The sequence below is a fragment of the Poecilia reticulata genome, chromosome 4, assembly GCF_904066995.2.
Source record: "Poecilia reticulata chromosome 4, P_reticulata-male-v2, whole genome shotgun sequence".
In the NCBI taxonomy this organism is placed as follows: domain Eukaryota; kingdom Metazoa; phylum Chordata; class Actinopteri; order Cyprinodontiformes; family Poeciliidae; genus Poecilia; species Poecilia reticulata.
The window spans coordinates 5,622,437-5,644,976 of record NC_088833.1 but is presented as its reverse complement, the minus strand read 5'-3'; the positions used below and the strand labels follow the sequence as shown (position 1 = coordinate 5,644,976).

The following is a 22,540-nucleotide window of genomic DNA, read 5'->3' as shown; positions in this document are numbered from 1 at the left end:
TATACTTTTCCTGTCTGTTCTCATAGATCTATTTCCTTTTAGCATCTTTGTGTGTTATTTTTTCTTTCACCTAATTTTCAGCTCCCTTTAACGTTTGAAGTTGTTGACATAGTCAGATGGCTCAGTGTTAATTAGCTTCACCACCCTCATTAACATCCATGAAAGGAAGCAGCCAGAGTGGGAACGTAGTTTGAACTAGAATGGTTTGGATGTGTGCTGCGGTAAGTAATTTGGGATATTCAGGGCTGTATAATGTCAGCAGCCTGCAGATTCAGATGCCTAAAATAATAAAGATATTTTTGTTTAATTTCATATAAATGATTGATAACTAGGAAAAAATTAATATAATATTTTAAATTCAGACCTTTCTATCCAAGATAAGATGCTCTCATTTTTGTTCTGCTTCTAATATTGTACATTATATTTAATTAAACTATCCACTCAGAACCCAACCACATTTGTTCTATGATAAAAAAAGTAGTCCATCCATTACCCTGAGGGATAATATTGAAGTTGTTTAATGAAGCGCATGGACAGAATATCCCTCTGTCATTTTCTCTGTGGAGTTCAGGAACAGATGTTTTTTGGCACAAAGGGAGCAATCTGCCCTCTGGTGAATTCAGCCTCTGTCAGACTGGACATGAATAAATCATTCTGGCTTAAGACTAAGATACAGAAAAATACCTGGGCGATTTAAATACCTTGGAGTTTGGGGCATTAAGAAAAAACCCCTAAAAAAACAGTTTTTTGGACAGTGTTGCTTATGTGCTATAGATAGACAAGAGATAATCTTTGACTGGAGTGGGATGAACCAGACTGTTCTCAAATAGCTCTCGTAGAGCAGGGAGATTGATTGGTTCCTGCAGAGACATGCACTCTGAGCTATATGATATCGGATAATGTCCCCCAGTGCTGTCTTTGTATTTGCACCATTCGATCTAGCTAAGCAATCATACACTTCCCTTGTTTTATGGCTCAAGGCTGTGATTCTTCAGACCAACCATACTTTTCATACCAGCTAAGGATCAACATGTACCTCCTATTTTTCATTACAATTTCAACAGCTGATTGTGAATTATTCTCATGAAGTAGGTGATAAACCCTTAAGCTTGACTCCCTATTGGAGCTGCGGTTGAGTCTTTGAAGCATAGAAGGAAGTAGTTCTTAAATTGCCTTGTTGTGTTTGACAGTCAGCTAATATAGGCTTATGATCATAAAAGCTTTTGCAACAAAGCATCAAAGAACTACTTTTAAACCATTAAAAAAAAGTAACGTTGACAGTCACAGACAAAATCCAGTGGTTCCAAGTTTCAAGTCTTTTTGTACAGCACATTTCAGCAGCAAGGAAGTTCAAGGTGGTTTACATTATAAAAACACAAAAATACAAAATCATAGAAAGCAGAGTCAAAAATTGAAGCATTACATTTTGTCAAGTGCCTTTGTGGTCTAGAAGTTCTGGAATACAAAAAACTTGAAACGTATGCAAAATAATATTGTTACAAGGAATCTGTCTTGGTGAAAGAGTGAATTAATCAGGAGTCTAAAATACCTAAAATAAAGACTCCTTCTAAATACAAGGTTTATTTTCCCCTAGCCTTTCTTTATAAAGCTGAAGAAGTTGGGGGGTTTCAAATGAACCCTTCATATGTAATTTGATGACATGACAAAAAAGAAAGAAAGAAAAAAGAAATTAAATACATTTGTTTGGATTTGTCTTCCTAAATAATGATGATTAAAAGTTGATTTTTATTTATTTTTTTAGAAAATCTCCCACTTAATGTCTAGAGTTAAAAATGCTTTAAATCCAAGAAAGTGGATCTTATGAACAAGTTGAGAAAAATCAACTTTGCAAAGTAATTAAAGAAGAACTACTTTACTTTAAATGATCTTTTTTTTTCTGAAAAGATTATGCTATAAAGAACTTTAATACCCCCATTATGGGATGTGAAGTAATCTTTCATCATGGTCCTTCTATGAGTTATAAGCTTAAATTTAAACTCTGGCAAGCATCCATCCAATAGAGCTGTAGCAGATGTATTTGGTGTCTTGCGTGTATGCACGTTCTTATCAAGGCATTTGTCTGCACATGGCTAGAAACTGTTTGGTTAGTGATGCCGTATTAGGCTGGACAGCCCTGCTTACTTTCTCAGGGCTCTACAAATGTAAACAGAGATAGCTAGCCTCATGTCAGGGCAGCGATAACGGCCTGAAACCTGTTACAGTTGCTCCACTTGCTTCTTTCTTTTTCATGTGCAGCTCCCTACAGCTCCACTCTGCTTTTTTCATTCAGCTAATGAACATTCAGGTTTAGGGCTATGACTGCAGCATGTTTAGAATGCTTCATTAGGAAATGCATTCATATGCATTTTGAAAAATGCTGCAGAAAGTGTCAGACAATAGGGAGGAACTCTGGATGTCTGAGATACAACGGCAGCTGCCACTCCCTGCACTGCTCCTTTTTTCTACTTTCTTCCCCCATCCATCCGCCCACCTCTTGTCCCCTGTTTGCTCTCTCCAATCTTATTTCCTTCTAGTCTGTCTTCTCTCCAATCCTGCTCTGTGTCAGTGCATTGGACTAATTCAATCTCCAGTACACAGGCACTCCAATGTAGTGACCCATGACATTCAATTAATGCTTCTAGCTGGGTTAGGTCAGGAGTAATTTTATGTGTGTAAATGTGTGCTTGCCGGATGTGCATATGTGTATCTCTGAGGAGGCGTTGAGTGTGTAATTTATCAAGTCTTTATATTACTGCAAACCTATTTTTTACAAACTCACTTTAATTCCCAAAACTCTGATTTGGCCTACTTTCAGAAACGTTTTTCTATTAAACTCTATAGAGACTCGCTACTCATAATAATTATTTTTATTTCCATATTTGGAGAAATTAAGACATACACCAACAAAAAAAAAAGAAAAAAAACTTGAAGTAACCATAACTCAGTTAAGAAAGTCCCTGAAAGTTGTCAGAGAGTGAAGAATACATATGAAATACCAAACTTATGCATTATGAATGGCCATGTAAGACACAAACATATAGCAAAGTCTCTACGTCAAAATGAATTAGTTATGTGAAGGTTATCTGGGAGACTTATGCTGCATTCCAGTTACTTCAAAAGTGGGAATTCAGAAATGAGTTTGACGTTGGACCCAAAGTAAAAATGTTTTAGTTATTAAGTCAGAATTTCAACATAGTGACGTTTATAAACATAATTTACAAACATAATTTTAAGCCTTACATAAGCAAGCTCCACTTTATTTTTGTTCAGTTTAGCGTTGCAGGCTGTATTTCTTTTTTGTTGTAATTACACAAAATGTCTTCTTTTTTTTTGGGGGGGGGGGTTATTTGTATTGTTCCTTAACTGACTGAAGCACCTTTAAAAACTGTCATTGTTTTAACCGTGTTACTTTAAGAGTGGAAGCCCCTCCTTTTTGTTTCTTCTTCTGTGGTATTGTCTTTAAATTGTTTGCGCCCCTTTTGACATTTTATTGTGTGGCAGAGGTGTGTGCTGCTTATTTTTTTATCTAAGTACGTCCAGTTTATTTATAGATCTGTTAAGTTGATTTTTGTTGTCACCATTGTGATATATGAATCCATTCTGTAATGTAAATATCTAAGTGAACCTATGATTGCAAAATGGCAGGAATTAACTTTAGTTTTGTTATGTACTTTGTTTTGCGTAGGCCTTGGAGCGGGCAGCCTATAATATGGCTGTTTTCTGTTTTCTGTGCTCTGTTCTGAATACAACTGGGACACAAATATGTGCAAAATATGCTTAATTTGTTTCACAGTAGAGTAACTGACTAATATAGCTATAAGGTTTTCCATGTGTTCATCAGATTGACATCCGGTGCCCTATTACCTTCTGACAAGTTTTTCTTTAAAATGCGTGTAAGCTCTGACTCCATTAGCACGGTTGAGGTTTTACTTTGGTGATATATATAAGAAAGCCTGGCTGTCACTGAGAACTTATTTACACTACCATCATTACTCTTGTCTTCCGGGCCTTACATTACTGACGTCGTCGCCTCTCCTCCAGCTGTCACAGTTATTGGATTGGTGCTGACAGACTGCAGTGCATCCTCTGGGAGGCTATGTGCATGAGCGGCGCGTGGAATGCTAAATGCGAACTGCAACCAATACTAGAGCATATTCAGACGAGCACCAATAAAGAGTGATAGCCCGGATGCTGACAAAAACACAAACAGCTAAAACACACACACAAGCGCACACACACTTTGCATCTCTCCATCTTCACAAGGACTTTGCACTGACTTTCATTCATTCTTCTTTTATTTTCTAAAGTCTAATCAGTTCATCACTTGGTCCTAAACCTAACTCCTAACCCCAAAACAGTACTTCTTCTTATGGAGTAGTGGCTCCTCACAAACTAGTGTTTGTTGGAAAAATGGGGTTTGCAAGGTGAGAAAACAAAAACACACGCATTCTCACCCCCACACACGCGCACACACACACACGCACACACACACACACACACACGCACGCACGCACGCACGCACGCACACACACGCACACACACGCACACACACACACACACACACACACACACTTTTGGATGAAAATAACTGTGACTTCATTATAGCTTTGTGTAGCCCGCTGCAAACACTTTCAATTTGGATTAGCATGCCTTTTATGAGCTTTCAGCTTGCAGTCATTATCACTGTAATCCTGTGTGGATTCTGCATCATCAGTGTCAACAGAAGGACTCTAAAAATTTAATTACTAGCCTAACCTTGATGGTTGACTAGTTAGAGAATAATCGCTGCCTCAATCATCACTTTACAGTAATCCTCCATATTAGTTTGCTCATGGTCACTAAATGCAACATGATTAATCTGAGGCTTTCTTCTGAGCACACAAATCATTGTGGACATGTTAATATTGTGCTTTTCGTGTATTTTTTTTAATATCAAATGATCAGATGGCAAACAAACAACTGAATTTTAAAAATACATATCAGTGTGTAAGAGTTTCTAAAAATTAATTTGCTCCAATCCACAAAACTTCAAATTACGCTCAAATATTTATTTTGAGCACCACTAATGTTTTCCATCTAAGCAACTTGCACGCAGATCACAACAGTATTAAACCCAATGTCAAATTTCAACCATCTGAACAAAACTGTCACTCTTAGATGAAGAAAGTTCGTTAGCATGTTAGCATAATTTGACTTGATTTAAAATTTTCAGCAGCCCATATGGACAAGACAGATGGCTTCCAGAGAAAAGTTGCATGGCAGGTTGCTACAAAAAGTGCTGCATTGTCACAGTGACAATGAGGCTTTTAAACAAAAAAACCCAAACATTTGACCAATTGTCAAGCAATGCGGTGGCAGAATCATGGGGTGTTTCGCTGATTCCCTTTTTTTAGTTATTCCAAACTTGATGCTTTTTTGAATTATGCAAAAGTTTTTCACAAGATTCATTGTCTATTTATGGAATTGAAAACAAATTAAGTTAATGAGGACTTCGAGTCTTTGTACAATCCTTGCACCACAAAACAGTGTAAAGGAAATGCATGTTTCCTTGCAGCAGAGTTAAATAACTGAGCACATGGATTAGGTTAATTCCTTCATGGCTGATCAGAGAAATTATCAAAAAAAAGCAAGCCCCTGATTAAAATTTGTCATTTTCATTTTTGTTAATCCCATTTTGTGATCCCCATCATGCCATTTTTTTCTATTCTTTCAATCTTCATCACATCCTCCTTTCTCCCTTCTTTTTTTTATCTTCAATCTCTCTTTAAGTTCAATAATTCCTCTCCCTCTGACTCTGTATCTTTTATGAAAGTAATGATCTAATTAAAAAGAGGTTTCGCTGCCTGCCTACTGTGTATAATTATCACTAGGGTCACCCTGTACTTCACTCAACAATTACTTAGCACAGCATTCTTTGGCTCCTTAATTAAACCTTAAGGACAGCGACTTGATCGTAGTCGCATTAAACATCACCAGGAGCAGGGAATACCTGTGCTCTTTTCCCTCCTGGGGGAAGAGCCGAGAAGCAGATTACAGAATGGTTGCCATGGCAACAATCAAGAGGATGTCTCATCCTGTCAGTCACTTGATCTGTGTGTTTCTCCTTGTGTGTGTGTGTGTTTATCTGCTCATCTGTAACAGAGACAACAGTTCTGCCTCAGGTCACCTGCTTTTTCCATTAATAAGGCTCAATCTGTGAAGATGGGACCAGGGCCAAATAGCGCTTGTCACATTTCCTGTTAAGGTCCCGGGGTGCGCTGACTGTCATTTTGATTGATTACATTGCCACCTCATAGAATGCTTGCCTTGCAGTGTGTCACCACTTGGCATCGCACAACACAGCTTTCATTGTGACATGGGCTGTGCACTCACTTCAAGCTATTATAGATAATCTTTGTAACGTGTTGTTCCAGCATGCGAGAGAACGCGCTGAAATGCTCTGCAATCTGTGCAATATCACAATTTAAATTGATTGAAGGTGAAGCTTTGTCTTATGAAAATAAAAAGCTGTGCAGAATCTTAAGTGTTTTTCTATGCTTTAACAAGGCATAGAAAAACATGCCTTGTTTTATATAAAAGAATAACCCAGAATGTAAACATACGTCTTACAGAAATATTCAATGAGACGGCGAATGCTTATTTTCTCTGTTGGGGCATCAAATGTATATTTTTAATAGGGAAACGATTCCCTGTTTGTGAAAGACTTTTATCTTCTTTTAGTACAAAAATATTACCAAAATGTTAAAGACAATGACAGAGAACAGTAAACGTAAGCCTCCAAGGTAAAACTCTAAAGTTAGGATGGGGTTGCATCATGACTCCCCAAGAAAGAAGAAAAAAAGAAATCAGAATAGATGTAAAACAAAATGATCTTTTGAATTGCTGTCATATTCTAAGACGCACTTTATGCTTAATGCAGTTCTGATCGTCATAATAAAAGCCGGCAGTAATTTAGATTTGACACCCTGAAGACAATGCTAAAACACTAATTAGGCTAGAGCTGCAGGCAATCTGATATTTTCCCCAGCTTTTGGCATTTATTTTTGCAGATAATAAAATATATTGCGGGTTTCTTTTCTAAACAATGTTGAAATGATGCTTAGCTTTAGTAGATCACTTGTGTAATTAATTGAGATTTAAATATATTCAGCTCATTGAAAGAAGAGAACATTGCCTCCCTTTTATTGGTAGTAAAATTTATCACAGATATTTACAATTAGATAGTAAAACATTGAAATTTCTCCTTTCTGAAATTCTCTTCATTTCTCGTCTGCTCTTCAGTTTACGGCTTGGTTTTTTGGCTCTTCCATTTGGAACAAATGGTATAAAATGACACCAAATGTTCCCCTGAGTGAGTCTGCCAAGGGTTGATCTTGTTAAATTAAATTAGACCAATGAACAAATAGCTCTATGTTTAATTTTGTTATGCTGGTAATATAAACTTATCATTATTTAAAAATGAAAATTGTGTCTGCAGTAGACCGCTGATAAAGCACATAACCTAACTGCCTATTAATCTGTAAACATGATAAATGGATAATACATTCTCAAAAGAGGAAAAAGTTAATTGGATTACTATTTTTTTCAGTATAACTTCCTGGGGACTTCTATTGCAGCAAAACAGGAGTGAAGTAAATTACTGTAAGGCAGTGAAGACAGGAGTTTGCTGTGTTTCATTGTACCATATTTAGACATAGCGTGAGGTTCACATAAGTAAAATACTGTTTCCCTATGGTGCAGTGGGGCTGGAAATGTGCTTTTTTGTGTCTTCCTGTGTTTTTTAGTGTGTTATGCATAACATTTCTGTAGTTTCTTGAAAGGTTTGTGGCAGTGCATGCTTTGGTTTGTGTGAGTTCTTCTGGATTTTTGTCCCAGATGTTACTCGAACCACGTGTGACTATGATGCCCAGGAATAGAAGTAATGTTCATGGTCCCTTGAGGGCCTTGTAGTAGGCAGATAATAACAATGTTGGTGCCTCTGACCTTCTTCAGTTAGCATTCTGCAGTTAGGTGCCATTCACAATCAGGCACTGTTCACAATAAAGCTGTCATTAGAATGGGATGTGGCCAAAGGCCTCTACTTCTATGCTTTTCTGTGACCTTCCCTGTATCCCCTTGTAACATGCTGAAGAAGCTCAGTGACACTCAGCTTAATGGAAACATCCCTCTTAAACTTTACAGTGGCCACGTATCGATTGACTGATAGGTGTCCTCTTTGTCTCAAAGGGGAAACATGTGGACAGCATGATGAAGAGGAATATTTCAATAAACATTGTCACTGAACAAGAAGTCTAGAAATTATTTTATAGATAGACACATGACTTTGCTATTAAGCACCTTTTTAGAGTACCGCATGTTATGCAGTAAGTATTCAGACGCTAAACAGTTGGACATGTGAACTCATAAGTTCATTTTGAAATTTCATGCAAAACCCGAACATTTAGTCAGCACTATACACAGATTGCAGCTTTTTGGAATATATTTACAATATGATGCATTTCTATTTACATTTATTGCATTTTATCAACAAATGAATAGGTGGATGGTATTACTCCATCCTCTGTTCCCATCTGCACCATGCTTTTAAACCATCCATATTTTATTTTTTCCTTCCTATGCAGTCTGATGTTGTTCTGACAAATTTGAATGTTATAAGGAACTGGTGCATGCTGTGAAGAAATGTTTTTCACTATGTGCAAACTGTGTTGCTTTGTGAACTTGTCTATCTGAACCTGTCAGATTTTTTCAAACTGCTTGTTTTCAGTTAACAGAGCAAGAAATAGTCAAACGTTGTTTTGAAAAAAAAATGTTATTTTTCCCTTTTATTGTTACTGTAGCAAATCTGTAAAAGTTGTCAGCATCTTTTGGAAAATCTTCTACTTCAAGCATTTGATTTTACAGAGCTGTCATTTCTATCATTTCAGTAAAAATATGGATGTAAACCTTCAAAAATATAACTCTTTGCTTTATTCATGTAATGATTCTGACCATTTGCTCAATTTCTCACATGACATTTGTTCTGTCTTATCCAGGCTGCCAGCTCAAAGCGTACCCAACACAAGTAGATGACTGAGAACTCTGCATCTCATGATGGACAAGAAAAGTGGTGAGTGCCACAAAGCCTTTAGTTAAGCAAACAATCTCCCTGCTTCTAACACGTCTTACAGTTCAAATCCTATTTCCCCAACTGTAACACCAGCAATTTGTCTGGTAGGATTCTATTTTTGCCCATTGTACAGTCAATATAAAAAATAAAAGGTAAAACAATTTGGCTGATTATTGTGTATTTGACTTGAGAACTGCTAAGAGCTTATTTTCTTGAGGTGATAAACGCCTCCTGGCTCATGCTGAATTTAGAAGATGGCACAACATGAACAGTATTTTACATGCTGGCTTGTTTGTTTTGGCACAATCACTGCATGCTAATTACTTCTCTGTAAGTGATATTGGCTTTACAGAGCCGCATGTACAACACGGTACTGCTTGTTTTTGCAAGAGGGTGAAAAAGAATCATAATGCTTATAACAGTCTTACATTTGATTTATGTTTAGTTTGTTTACTAATTGCACATTCATTTGAAATATTTATCAGTTTTGTTTTTTTATACAAATTAAAATAATTATTATCCTTGTTAACTCCTTACAGCCAACGGCTTTCAGACCAAGGTCAACGAGGGCGGTGTACAGAGGAAACAGCTGCCCTATTCAGTGGAGACTCCCTATGGCTTCCATCTGGATCTTGACTTCCTCAAGTATGTGGATGATATTGAAAAAGGCAACACCATTAAGAGGGTCCACATCCAAAGGAGGGTGAAAGGCCCAGCTAAATTCAGCACTCTTCCCAGAAATTTTAGCCTCCCTGGACATGGAGTCAGGCCTCCACCTAAGGAAGGGGCATGGTCTGGGACATCTACCTTGGGCCCAAAGCCCAAATCCCGAGTGACAGAGGTCCAACAAATATTTGACTTTAGGCCAAGTGAAGGGGCAATATCCAGTCATAGCAGCAGAGCGACAACCAGCCAAGGAACTGCAAATGTTTCAAACAAATCTAGAGATGAACCAGGCTCTGTCTATCAAGGTACTGAGGGTAAAACTGCTGTGATTCAAAGTCGACCAAACCTCCTTAGAGCGTCATCAATGCCCATCACCCTCCAGCAGAGGAAAGGTTCAGATTCAAGCAGCCCTGATTGCACGACGGGAACGCCAGAAAATGGATCAACAGAGAACATGTTCCGTGCCTCTCCAGACATATTGGAAAGACGGTGCCTTCCACAGGATCGGGCAGGTCTTCACCAGCAGATAACAGTGGCACTAAAAAGAGTCAGGGAGCTGGAAGAACAGGTCAAAACTATCCCAGAACTAAAGGCTCAGATCTGCTCCTTAAGGGAAGAGCGGGAGAAGCTGCTTTGTCAGATACAAACACAGTCCCAAGTTCAAGCTTCCACATCATCCTCTGCAATGGCAACAACTTATGAGACAGGGGGAAACAGTCAACGCCAAAGACCAAGACCTTCAGAAGGCCTCAATTTATCTTTAGCAATTCAACCGGTTCGAGGTGTAGCTTCTGAGCATGTGCCAGTAAATGTAGAAGAGAGCCACAGGGAGACAAAAAGAACAAAAGAGCTACCAATACAGAGAGATCCTTCTACAAATCAAAAGCAAAGTGTACCATCAGAGAAAGCTGACAAGCAAAAAGAGACATCTAAAAGCCTGCAAGATAATGCAGAGGAAAGGCTATCACAGGACACTGAAGTTGTTGCAAAAGAAAGTGAGAATATCAGAGAGAGCAATGCATCAAAAGAGGACCAAAATGGAATGCTAAAGCTGGAAGAAAAGCTAATGGTGCTGGAAGCAAAACTTACTCAGGCTAGCCAGGAGCTAGAGAGAACTAATGCTCTTTTGAAGGAACAACTGGAAGAGAATAAAGCTAAAGAGGACAGAATATTGCAACTGAGTGAAGGGATGAGAGTAGAAATTTGTACCACACAAGTTCCTGAGAGGCCAAGAAGAGAAAGCATAGATGCAGGAACATTTACAGAGAGAATAGATCTCAGCCACCAAGAAACTGAGACAGAATCTCCTGCTAAAATAGATCAAGGAACAGATACGGATAAGATCTTGGTAGAAGTGATAGTACCCAAGCCGAGGGCTAGAAGTATTGATCGAGGAATAGCGACTAGTAAGCTTGACACACATGACCAACAAACAGAAATGGAGGCAGAGGTAACAGCGGCAATACAACCTCGACCCAGAGCCAACAGTATGGAACGGGGTACAATAACAGAGAGCATCGTCACGCAAGATCAGACGACCGAGACGCCTGCAGCCGAAAGAGTAAACCAAGTCACAGAGACAGAGGGAGAAACAGTGACAGACCATCCACAGAGACCAAGGGCCAGTAGCATAGATCAGGGAACAGAGACTGAAAGGGTGGACACTGTGGACAGAGTCACAGAGACCGAGGCAGCACAGAGGAGCGACCAGCAAACAGAAACAGAGATAGAAAGATGGCAGGACAACAACCTGTCTGCAGACGCACAAGCAGAGGGTCGAGTGGGGGAAAGTGAAACCACTGTGAGGGCAGATATTGGTCATCCTGTCAACAGCACAGCTGAAAGTGAAAAAACAAAAAAAGTAGTTCAAATAGAAAGTGAAAATGTTGCTGTAGAGGTTGCTGCAAAGATGTCTGTTACAGATGTTGAAGGCATTGTTGTGCAGACTTTAGATTCAGAAGTTGGAAAAAAGACTAAAGTCTCTCCCAGTCCAGCCTCTGGAACTGATAAGAGGGAAGTGACCTCTGCACAGGATGACTCAAAACCTAAAGAGCTCCAACTCTCAACTGGTGTAGAGATTATAGAACCTAAAAAGACTGAGATGGAGACAGCAGAAAACAAAGATAAAGAAATTGTGTGCGAATCAATTAAGGAAAATGTCGTCCCTGATACTGTTGTAGTAATAGCCGAAAATTCAGCTGTGAAGGCAGTAGCTCCTGTTAGACCACAGAGAGGACGCAAGCCCTCAGCAGAGAAAATGCAGCCAACACCTCCTCAGCCTCAGCTTGCACCCATGCTCACTACTAGGGAATCCAGTGAACCTGAATCTGAGAAAATCACAACAAAAGTCCAGACTGCACCACGCCTAGAGGCTGAGTTATCAGTACAACCCTCTGAACCACAGGAAAATGATCAAATGCCATCTGTGCCTCAAGTTCAAGACAGTAGTCAAGCAGAGAAGCTGCCTGATGAGTTGATTGAGAAGGAGTCTAATGTACAACCTCAGGGTGAATCTCAAAGCGTTTCTTCTAGCTCTAGTGAGATAAAAGTAAAGACCAAGCCCATTCAGCCACACACTAAGTCTCAACCTGCATCTCGTCGGGACTCAAAAGAGCAGAAAGCGCCACAGAGGGGATCCAGTGTATCACACCCTCCAAGTCGTGAGTCAGGAGAAACAAAGACTCGTCAAATCCGCCACGGGTCAGGTGATACCCCATCTCACTCCCAGAGCTTGCGAAGAAGCTCCACTGAGGCTCCATCATCTCAAAAAGATGCCAGAGAGACACAATCGCTTCGGAGAGGCTCAAGCGAAGCAGCTCAGCGTCGTGGTTCAAGTGAGGCAAAAGCCTTGCGGCGGGAATCTGGCGAATCTCAGACAGCCCGCAGAGGTTCTGGTGAATCGCCAACATCTCCTGCGGCGTTAGGACAAGTCGTAACTCGAATAACAGGCCTTCTTGGGGAGCAATGGGCACAGCTTGGGAGCAGCTCTGGAGCCCAACAGACGGCCGGCCAACAGGAGAGCCCCATAGCACCAAAACAGACTGCAACCAAAAGAGCAGAAGCAGGAAAGGGAACCCCAGCCAAGCCCGCAGGCAAAGGTGCCCCTGCTGCAACAACTGGGAAAGCAGCGGGGAAGTCCAGTGCTTCCAAAATGAGTTCAATTCAAAGCCAACTGGTCAGCTCCCTCAGTGTCCTTTCAGCCTTCTACTCCCCAGGCCAGAAAGCAGCTGCCACCAGCAAGCAGCAAGAGCAAGGTAGGCATGAAGTGTATCAGAAAGTACAAAGCGTCTGTCTGACAATGAGCCGAGTGATTTCCTCTCCAATATTCCACATATTAACCATTCACAAAGGCCTGTAGTTACATTAGTCATGCAGCTTAATTGCAACACATCCCTTATGATCTCCCATCAAGGCGGGGTCTAAATATTAATATGTACACAGAGTTTTGTTCCATTTCGTTGAAGGCTGAATGAGCGGCAGAACTTTGTCAGAATGCTTTGAATTCTTTTTGGATATCTGTTGTGCCAATCTGTGGTACGGGTTGAACGTCTTACCCTGCATGACAAACAGATTTGCCAGCTGATGTTAGAACTCTCATTATCAAGAGGACTGCAGGACTGAGCTTTTATGACACGCAAGTAGCCCCATCTGTCTATGCATGCAATTAGAAACACTCCACTCAGAAGAGAGGTTGTCAAATCAGGTCTGGATCAATTATCAACAGAATGATTGTGGTGCATCATATTCATTAGATATTAATTGCTAAGTTTGGATAGCAGTTATTATTCTTGTATGACATTTCATAAGCTGTATTGAACTTTACATTTTTCACTCTGAAAAAGGCAGCTTATTTGCATGATTTTGTTTTTATTGTACTGATTTGTGATTGTTTATTGCAATATGATGGATTAAACAGCCAAACATGAGCAAGGAAAAACATCTGTATGAAAAAATGCAATCTAATCTTTCTAATCTATTGAAGCTATGTTAGTGATGTGAATTATTCAAAACAGCCAATAAAATTAGGGTAAATATGGAAAAGGAGCGTAAATCCACAGCTCAGCTGGAAGAATCAGTAGAGAGGACTGTTATTAGTCACTGTTGAAAGAACACAATATGAATCCCTGCTTGTAGTCTTCTACAAGCTTTGCAGAAGACATAGTGAACATGTGGAAGAAGGTGCTCTGCCCAGATGAGACCAAAAACAAACTTTTCTATCATTCGAAATTCTTTATGTGGTAGAAACATTTGTATCGTCCTGAACACACCATCCCCATGGTGAAACATGAAACATGCTTTTCTTCAGCAGGGATAGGAAAGCTGCTCCAATTTTATTGTAAGATGGATGAAGATAAGACCTGTCACAGACTGCAAACGATCTAACTGCAGGGCAGCAACCCTCATCATCCAGCCAGAGCGAATATATTCATTTGTTAGACTGGCCATGTAAAAGCCCAAACTTGCATTAGTTGAGACACCAATCTGGCTGGACATCAGATTTATTTAAAATATTTATCCAAATTTTTAGTTTCTAAATGTGCAAAGTTAGTTGAAAAACTCCTAAAGAAGAACCTGAAAAGCCTATTTTGAGTCAGGACGGAAGAATCACAGTTCACAACTATACATTACTTGGTGTTGGTCTATCAAATAAAATGTTAATAAAATACATTGAAGTTTTTAATGGGAATATGATGAAATGTAAAAGAAAAAAGAAATCAAGGTGTATGAAGTTTTCCAGAGCAGTCTGTCTTGAACACTTATTTTGTTCACCATACAATAGTTCATATTTATAGCTGTTGTGCTTGCACATTTTTATTTTTATGCGCTATACATACCGTTTTTTTCTTAAACATAGTCACCACTGGTTGCCGTTACTAGGAAGGAAGAAAAAAGTAAGTAGTTGCCAAGCACTGCTTAAGTAGCCTGGTTTTAGTATCAAATATTTATTTCTTATTCCAGACATAATATACAAACACTCATTCACACAGGAAAGTGGAGCCATGCTTATCAACTGTAAAGTGGACTCGTAAGCAGAGGCCCTCACGCATACATCAAACAGATGGTGCCTCTCTGTCTTCCCTTGATGTCTCCAATGTTGGGGCTTGAGCCAGGAGCTGGAGCTCAGAACCACTTTTTCTCACAGTTAGCATGCAGTTCAATGTTGGGAGGAGTGTACAGCACTGTGTTCAAACAAAGTGCATATACCTGGATTTGCAGTGTTTCTGTGTGTTAGACATCTTGAACTTCTCTAATGACATTGCTAGAGAATTAAACTTTTGTATTCATCTGAAGCTAAAATTAGGTTTTGGGAATTTTCCTCAAATGAGACTGATCAAATTCAAAATCAAATTTACCTAAGCCAAATGTCAGCAAAAAAAAAAAAAAAAAATGTATGCATTTATTAAAAGTAAGTTTGTATCTTTTGGACGTTGACGTGAGGATGCATTCAGATTTGAAATATTCACTAAGCTTCCCACTCTCTGTAGCTGTCTCTGGGGAGACACTTGATCTAAAAGCACCGTTCTTCCTGGATCTTTTTAGAGGGTGGTTTTTGGCGGAAAGCCACATTCTTGTATTTGGATAAAACATTATGGATCCACAGCACAACATCTGCTGTCAGGAACAACTAAGACCACCATACTAGGCCAAGAGCCAACAGGAGTCAGCAAAAGAGCCAATGCAGAATCGATTATTCAACAGTTACAAACATAAGTAGGCCTGACAATGTCAAGGTTGCTTGCTGTGAATACTGCTGACTTTTGCAAATTGCCTTGGGAAATACATGTACGTCATGTAGTAGTGTGGTTTAATTAAATGACTCAATTTAATTCAAAGTATTTTTTTCGTATCTGTCATCATACCATATGTTGCGATATAATGAATTTCCCCTGTGTCTCTGTTCATTCAACTCTGATGAATCTGTTTTGTCAAATGGTCTCCATACAGCTGGTCAGTTTGCAGTTACACCCTATTGGTTTCACAAATACAATGCATTACAAAAGTGTTCACACCCATTTTTTTATTTTAGCACAATGCAAACACATATCTTAATAGGATTTTATGTGATAGACCAACATAACGTACCTTGTGTAATAATGTTATTTTTTATTTGAAAATAAAAAACTTGTAGGCATTGTAGTCACAATGAGTTCATCAATTGTTCGTAGAACGGTCTTTGCTGAAATTACAGCATCAAGTGTTTTTCCAAATCCACAGACTGAAAATCTCGGACATCCCTCTTTGCAAAAGTCACTCAAGCTCATTCAGGTTTGATAGATAACATCTGTGGACATCAGTTGCACAGACTCGATTGGATTTAGGTCTGGACTGTCACTGGGACATTTTCACCCAAGAATTTGATCCTAATCTGATCTGAACCACTCCATTGTCACTCTGCTTTTAAATTTAGTCACCATTTATCACAATAGGAATGGAGTATTTAAGATGTTGTATGTTTTGGTCTCACTTTTTGTCTGATCAAAGCATCTTTTTTCACATGTTGCTGTGTTCCCTATATGGCTTGTTGCAAACTTTTATGGCTTTTTTCAAGAATGTCTTCTTTTTAGCCAATGTTCCATAAATGCCAGATTTGTGGGGTTCTTGAATAATAGTTTCCGTGCTCTCAATCCTAAGCTGTGGATCTGTTGAAACCTCTAGTGACACCAGAGGCCTCTTGGCTGCCTCTCTAATTAATGGTCTCTTGGTTTTTATGAGGCTTTATTGTCTTCCTTTGAGGCCTTCACACACTTATTAAAGTAGCTGGTTGTACTAGATTTAGAGGTAACTTAAGCTGGAGTGTTAAAAGAAATTCACATTATTTGTTTAAAATGGTAACGCTAGCATTTTTTCCCTTAAACTTCACAATTATGTATAACTTTTTTTAGTCTGTGCTCTAAAATCCTAGTAAAATACTCTGACGTTTGTGGTTGTAATGAGACACACACACGCATACACACACACACCTACACACACGTTTAAATATACTACCAACAAAGAAGCTCACTGAAAAAAGAACAAAAAAACAGCATTCCTTTGTGCAAAGAAAAAAATCATGAAAGTCTTTGTGTTGCTTCTACTCAACTTTAATACTACTTGTTACATTTCCCCTGTCATTCAGTGTTTGAAAACACTCAAGAGTTAAGTTTAAAGAAATACTGTATGCTTTCTCACTTCTTGTTTTTGTCCCTCTCTCTCTCTCTCTCTCTCTCTCTCTCTCCCTCTCTCTCTCTCTCTCTCTCTCTCTCTCTCTCTCCCTCTCTCTCTCTCTCTCTCTCTCTCTCTCTCTCTCTCTCTCTCTCTCTCTCCCTCTCTCTCTCTCTCTCTCTCTCTCTCTCTCCCTCTCTCTCTCTCTCTCTCACCAGGTCTCAAATCTATTATGAAGAAAAATGGTGTTGCTGACAAGCAGGGGAGCAAGGGAGCCAAGAAAAACCTGAAATTTGTTGGGGTGAATGGAGGGTAAAAATCTTTCGCTTTATCAGTATCCAGCTTATGATGCATATGTTTCTGTAGTTTTTACATTTTTCATTTGTAGGTCTGTGGGGCATTGTACAAATAGACTAAGACCCAATAAGGCACAATAAAGGGATTTCCGGTGTAGGCAGCTCAGGGTCATTCATTTGACATTTTCTTTCCAGATTTGGTTGTCCTATTGGCTTAATTAAACTAAGACTCAACCTTATACTGAGGCTACAGTCTTTCCCAGGTTTGATTCCCAGTCCTGGGCCATTTGCAGCATCTCCTCCCCTCCTGTCAAGCTACTAATGAATAAAGGCCACTAGAGACAAAAAAACATAAAAACAAAATATGCCCAGGGTCTTCAGTCGGAAAGAAAAGATTGGTGATTTCAATTTGATAGTGAGCTGCTGTCTTAAGAGGAGTGACATATCATGGCCTGATAAGGCGTTACCTGCAGAGAGATTGCAAGGGGTTACTAACGAGTAGATAAGGGCAGCAGTAATGGAGACACTTTCTGCTATGATTAGTTGGAGTCAAAGTTGAGCTAAAAGGCTGATTTACATTCAGATATGGTCCTGAGTTATGGATACTAAGTAAATGAATTGATTCTCTTATCCAAATAGTCATCATGAGCCTATGGATGGTGGATTAGCTCCCTCTTAGGGATAGCTGACCTGGTGTGAGGAGGGCAGCCATTTTGATTTTGCATCCAAACGAGCCTTTTGAGTTTCCTGTATTCCCTTCAAATATTTGTCCACAGATAAGATGGATACAGTTACTGTGAATCCTGCTGGGTAAAGGCTTTGGGAAAGAGTCTGAACCTGCATGAATTATTCAGTCGCTGACCACTTCATTAAACATACTTTGCCAGTACCATATTGAACTCACAAGTCCACTAATTCCTTGTGGCATAGATCCAACAAGGCATCAGACAAACTCCTCAGCTTCGGCCTATTTTGAGCAATGCAAATACGTCGTTCCACATCATCACAAAGAGACTCTGTTGGATCTAGTGATTGTCTAAGGAGACCATGGAGTGCAGTAAACATATCATTTTAAGCAAACTGGCTTGAAATGATTTGCAGTTTGATTCTGTGTTCAACAGATTGTACATTCAGAGGTAGTATTCTGCTTACACTGGTTGTGATGAGTGTTTATTTGAACCACTGTTGCATTTCTATCATCTTTAACAAACCTTCCCATTCTCCTTTGACCTCGGAAACCAACTAGGCATTTACGTCTATACACCTGCTGCTCAATTGATGCATTTCTTGTTTCGGACCATTCCCTGTAAATCTGGAAGATGTTTGGCCAGAAAAATCAAAGCAGATCAGCAGTTTGACATAAACCAGCCTTTCCTACACCAACACCATGCCATGTTCAAAGTCACTGAAATCATCTTTTTTATCCATTCTAAAGTTATCTTCACCATGTCTTAATAGCTAATGCATTGAACTGGTGTCATGTGATTGGTTGAGCTTCTATTTGTGTTAATAAACTGAGAAACTGTACATAATAAAGTGGCTTGTGACTGTAACTTAAGATATTCAGAACAGCTCAGAGTTCCTTTGCATGGCATGCTACATTTGTGCTAAAAATACACTCAAAAGGAAAAAAGAGAAAAAGTTTCATTATTCTGGACATTCCTCTTATCCTTTCTTTTACATCCATATCAAATAGATATCCAGTTTTAATTGGAAAATAAATCTGAGCACCTTCCATATGCTTCACACCGACATCTTATCCCAGATAAGAGCACTTCTTACGGCTTTCTTTTTTGTCTGAAATTCCTGAGAGGTATTATGTGCTGCATGTCAAGGAAATGGCAGCCGTGAGTAAATTTATTTAATTCGGCATTCCTGTTCTTACATTCCTGAGCTTCACTGTTTCATGACCGGCTCACCTCTGCTGCTGTGTTGTTTCAGGTTGTTTTCATGCAAGTTCAGTTCCTTCCTTGCTGTTGCAAACCAATATGCTAAATTTAGGTGTTTTATGAACTTTCAATGAGTCCATCCCTATTCGTCACAACTCATGTATATCCAAGAATTGCAGTTCATGTCCTAATAAATATGAGCAGATGTTAAACAGGTCAGACAGGCTTGAGACTTCTCTTCACACCAGGAAGTGGGCTGCTGTTTGTATTACATCTTTTCAGATCGTCTGCTCTATCTTTGCTCAGTCTGCAACTCCTGAGGAATCTGAGGAATGTTGCGATCCCACGAACACCTCTTATCAGTGTGTGTGTGTGTGTGGGGGTGTGCGTGCGTGTGTGTATGTGTCCAAATAAGCATGAATCAATGGTATTCATCGTAAGACTTATCTGATCACTGGCCTCACAGTGGTGCCTTCATGATGCACCCCACTGATCACACTCATATACAGCCCACCGGCATCTACTCAAACTTTAAATGAGGAGCCTTACCTGTTGGAACAAAGATGTATTTGTCTGAGGTTTCATAGGAGTGTGCACAAACATTCCTATGGATAATTATTATATAAGTAATAAAATGAGGGATGTTTTATGATGGGCAGAGGCTACAAAGGCAAACATATATCTGATGATGGATAACCGGTTAGTAATTACTCAGCCTTGGCTGAAGTGGAAGCCTTCATATTTATCTAAACTCGCCACATGTCTTGTTATTAATTGAGAGTCTGGCATAGATTTCTCGATATTTACATATCTCTCACTTTTGAAGTAAAACTTAATCAATTCTTCTTCATGAAAAAGGCATTTCAACTGTCACATTTCCTCTTCTAGCTACGAGACGACATCCAGCGAGGACTCCAGCGGAGATGAAAAGTCAAGAGTAGAAGTGGAGGAGGAAGATAAATCCGAAGTGGTGGTGGAGAAGGAAACCGACAAGGAGTCTGAGGAATCAGTAGGGATCCTGGGGGCAGATGTAGAGGTTGCTGTTGCTGCTGCTGCTCCTGCTGCTGCTCCTGAGGAGGAGGAAGGTGCTGTGGGTGAAGAGAAAGAGGTTGAGAGGGGCCTGTTGGATTTAGAAGGTGGCCATGAGCTCCTGCAGGTGGAGGAGGCTGAAAGGTGAGACAGACAAGAGCTCTGGATCTTTCTATCTGTTAAGCAAAGTTTTACTAAATGCTTTTTTTCCACAAGTATAATCACAGAGATGAACAACATTGTCATGCAAATACAATCAGTTTCAAAGGTATTCGCACGCCTTCAACTTGTCCACATTTTGACATAGTACAGCCACAGATTTCAATTCATTTTTTGGGTGGATTTTGTGTGACAAACCAACACAAGATAGTGTGTTATTGTGAATTAGAAATAACATTATACAGATGCTGTTTTTAAATATTTACTTTGGGGAAAAATGGCAATAACAAGTCCAGTTTATTGAAGGGGACATAGTTTAAAAAGGAAGGTGGTCTGGTCATAGGAGGCCATAATTCCATTTGGTAACACTTTATTTGAAGGGGGTGAATAAGACTGTCATAAACATGTCTTAACACCTGTCATGAACATGAATAAGCCTTCATGAATATTTATGACTGTTGTCATAAAGCGCCATTCGGTAAATTATGAGACTTTTAATACAAACTTGACATTATTCAAAATGTCTTTGTTATGACAACTTGACATTAACCAAGAAATCATTACTGATATAAATTTGTTATAAAAGTATTACTGATTGCACTTTAAAAATTAGGTAACTTTATGTTATTAAAAGTAAAGTTTAAACATAATTAATCATAATTTACCGAATGACGCTTTATGACAACAGCCATAAATATTCATGAAGGCTTATTCATGTTCATGACAGGTGTTATGTCATGTTTATGAAAGTGTCATGAAAGTCTTATTCACCCTCCTTCAAATAAAGTGTTACCTTACATTTTTTATGGCTTACGTGTTCTACATGTAAGCAGATCACCCTGAACACATGAAAGGTGGCAGCTTAATGCTAACCTGTCCTCAGCAGGGACAAGTTAGCCAGTCAGAGTGGAAAGAAAGATGGATGGTGCTAAATGCTAGGAAATTCAATTCATCTGTACATCGTCTTTCACTACAAGATTTCATCGAAGAGTCTGGGAGAAAAACCCAGACCATCCCAAGGTGAATCCCAAGGGATTTCACACATAACCATCTCTAAGGTAGATGGGGAATGATTCAAAAGAAGAGAGAAAATGTTCAATCCAAGAAAATATAGAAAAAAAGGTATTGTTGCCTTCAGGACAGAGGAGAGTGAGCATGCTGGTTTGTGATGGTAGATACAACTACAGCTCAGATAGGTACTTGTAATAACCACGGTATGTGGAATACCATCTCTAAACATACAATACATAACACCTCAGAGCAAAAATCTAATTTAGATAGAACACTTGTCATCTGTAATATAAAGACTTAAAAATTGTTTAAAAAGTATATACTCAATTCACATTTCCTTCCACTAACTTTAGTATGAACACAAGCATGTAAAAAACAGTCGTTCCCACACATTGTCTCAGGCAGCGAATTTAGGCTGATGTTTCCATCTGAAATGGAAACAATAATTTTCTTCTCATTTTAATTGGCTGCATACCTAACTTGCATGTGGTCCACTGCACCAACTGGTACATAGTTATGCTGCCAGGAATCAGAGGACAGTATTTAATAAGTTATTTATTCAGAAGTAGTCTGATTCCTTTGAGTCTATACAATAAACAAATTTCTGTTAGAATGAAGACATTTCTTCATATTCAGGCTAAATCTAACCTCAGATGCAGTTTAGAAGTTGATCATTGTGAAAGAACTAACTGAACAGCTACAATTAGCTTTTACTGGAGCCACACTCAAAACCTTTATTTATACAGGGCATTGAAAACCATTCATCATTTTCCTTTTATAGAACAAGTATATGCTTCTTGTATTGCTCAGTCACATAAAATCCATATAAAATGCATTAAAGTTAAATTGGTGTGACAAAATTTTCTTTGAAGGGTTCTTTGAAGTTATTTTCTGATTGTATTTCAAACTGAAATTACTCAACAGTCAATGCAAACTTTAACAGGCTGCATCCCCTTTCCACGTTGAACACCAGGGAAATAAGCTCAGCAGAAAACAGCTGGAAAATCAGATGTTTTGTGAGCTAACTGATACTACTTTGGATTTGTCAAAAGTATTCTTCAATGTGTCGTGTTTTTACAGGGAGAAAGTAGATAAAGGATTCATTGATGCCTGCGTGTATGTGAAGGATCGAATGGAAGAGGTTTCATCTCCAGATAAAGAAATGGTAAAGCTTTCTTTGACTCTACTGTATTTTCTTTTATTTCTTTTTTTCTTCGTAATGCAAATTCATAATATAGACT

General features: G+C 38.9%; 1 protein-coding gene across 2 annotated transcripts in view; it reads left to right on the top strand.

The window, feature by feature from the left end:
* Positions 1-22,540, top strand: part of kank4 (KN motif and ankyrin repeat domains 4) — a 77,173-nt gene that overhangs the window by 45,904 nt on the left and 8,729 nt on the right. For both annotated transcript variants that reach the window (XM_008406176.3, XM_008406175.3), the window contains exons 2-6: positions 9,033-9,106; positions 9,646-13,026; positions 17,134-17,227; positions 19,989-20,273; positions 22,380-22,464. In XM_008406176.3, coding sequence (XP_008404398.2) covers positions 9,088-9,106; positions 9,646-13,026; positions 17,134-17,227; positions 19,989-20,273; positions 22,380-22,464 — 3,864 coding nt within the window. In that variant the 5' untranslated portion in view covers positions 9,033-9,087. The remainder of the gene's footprint in view (positions 1-9,032; positions 9,107-9,645; positions 13,027-17,133; positions 17,228-19,988; positions 20,274-22,379; positions 22,465-22,540) is intronic.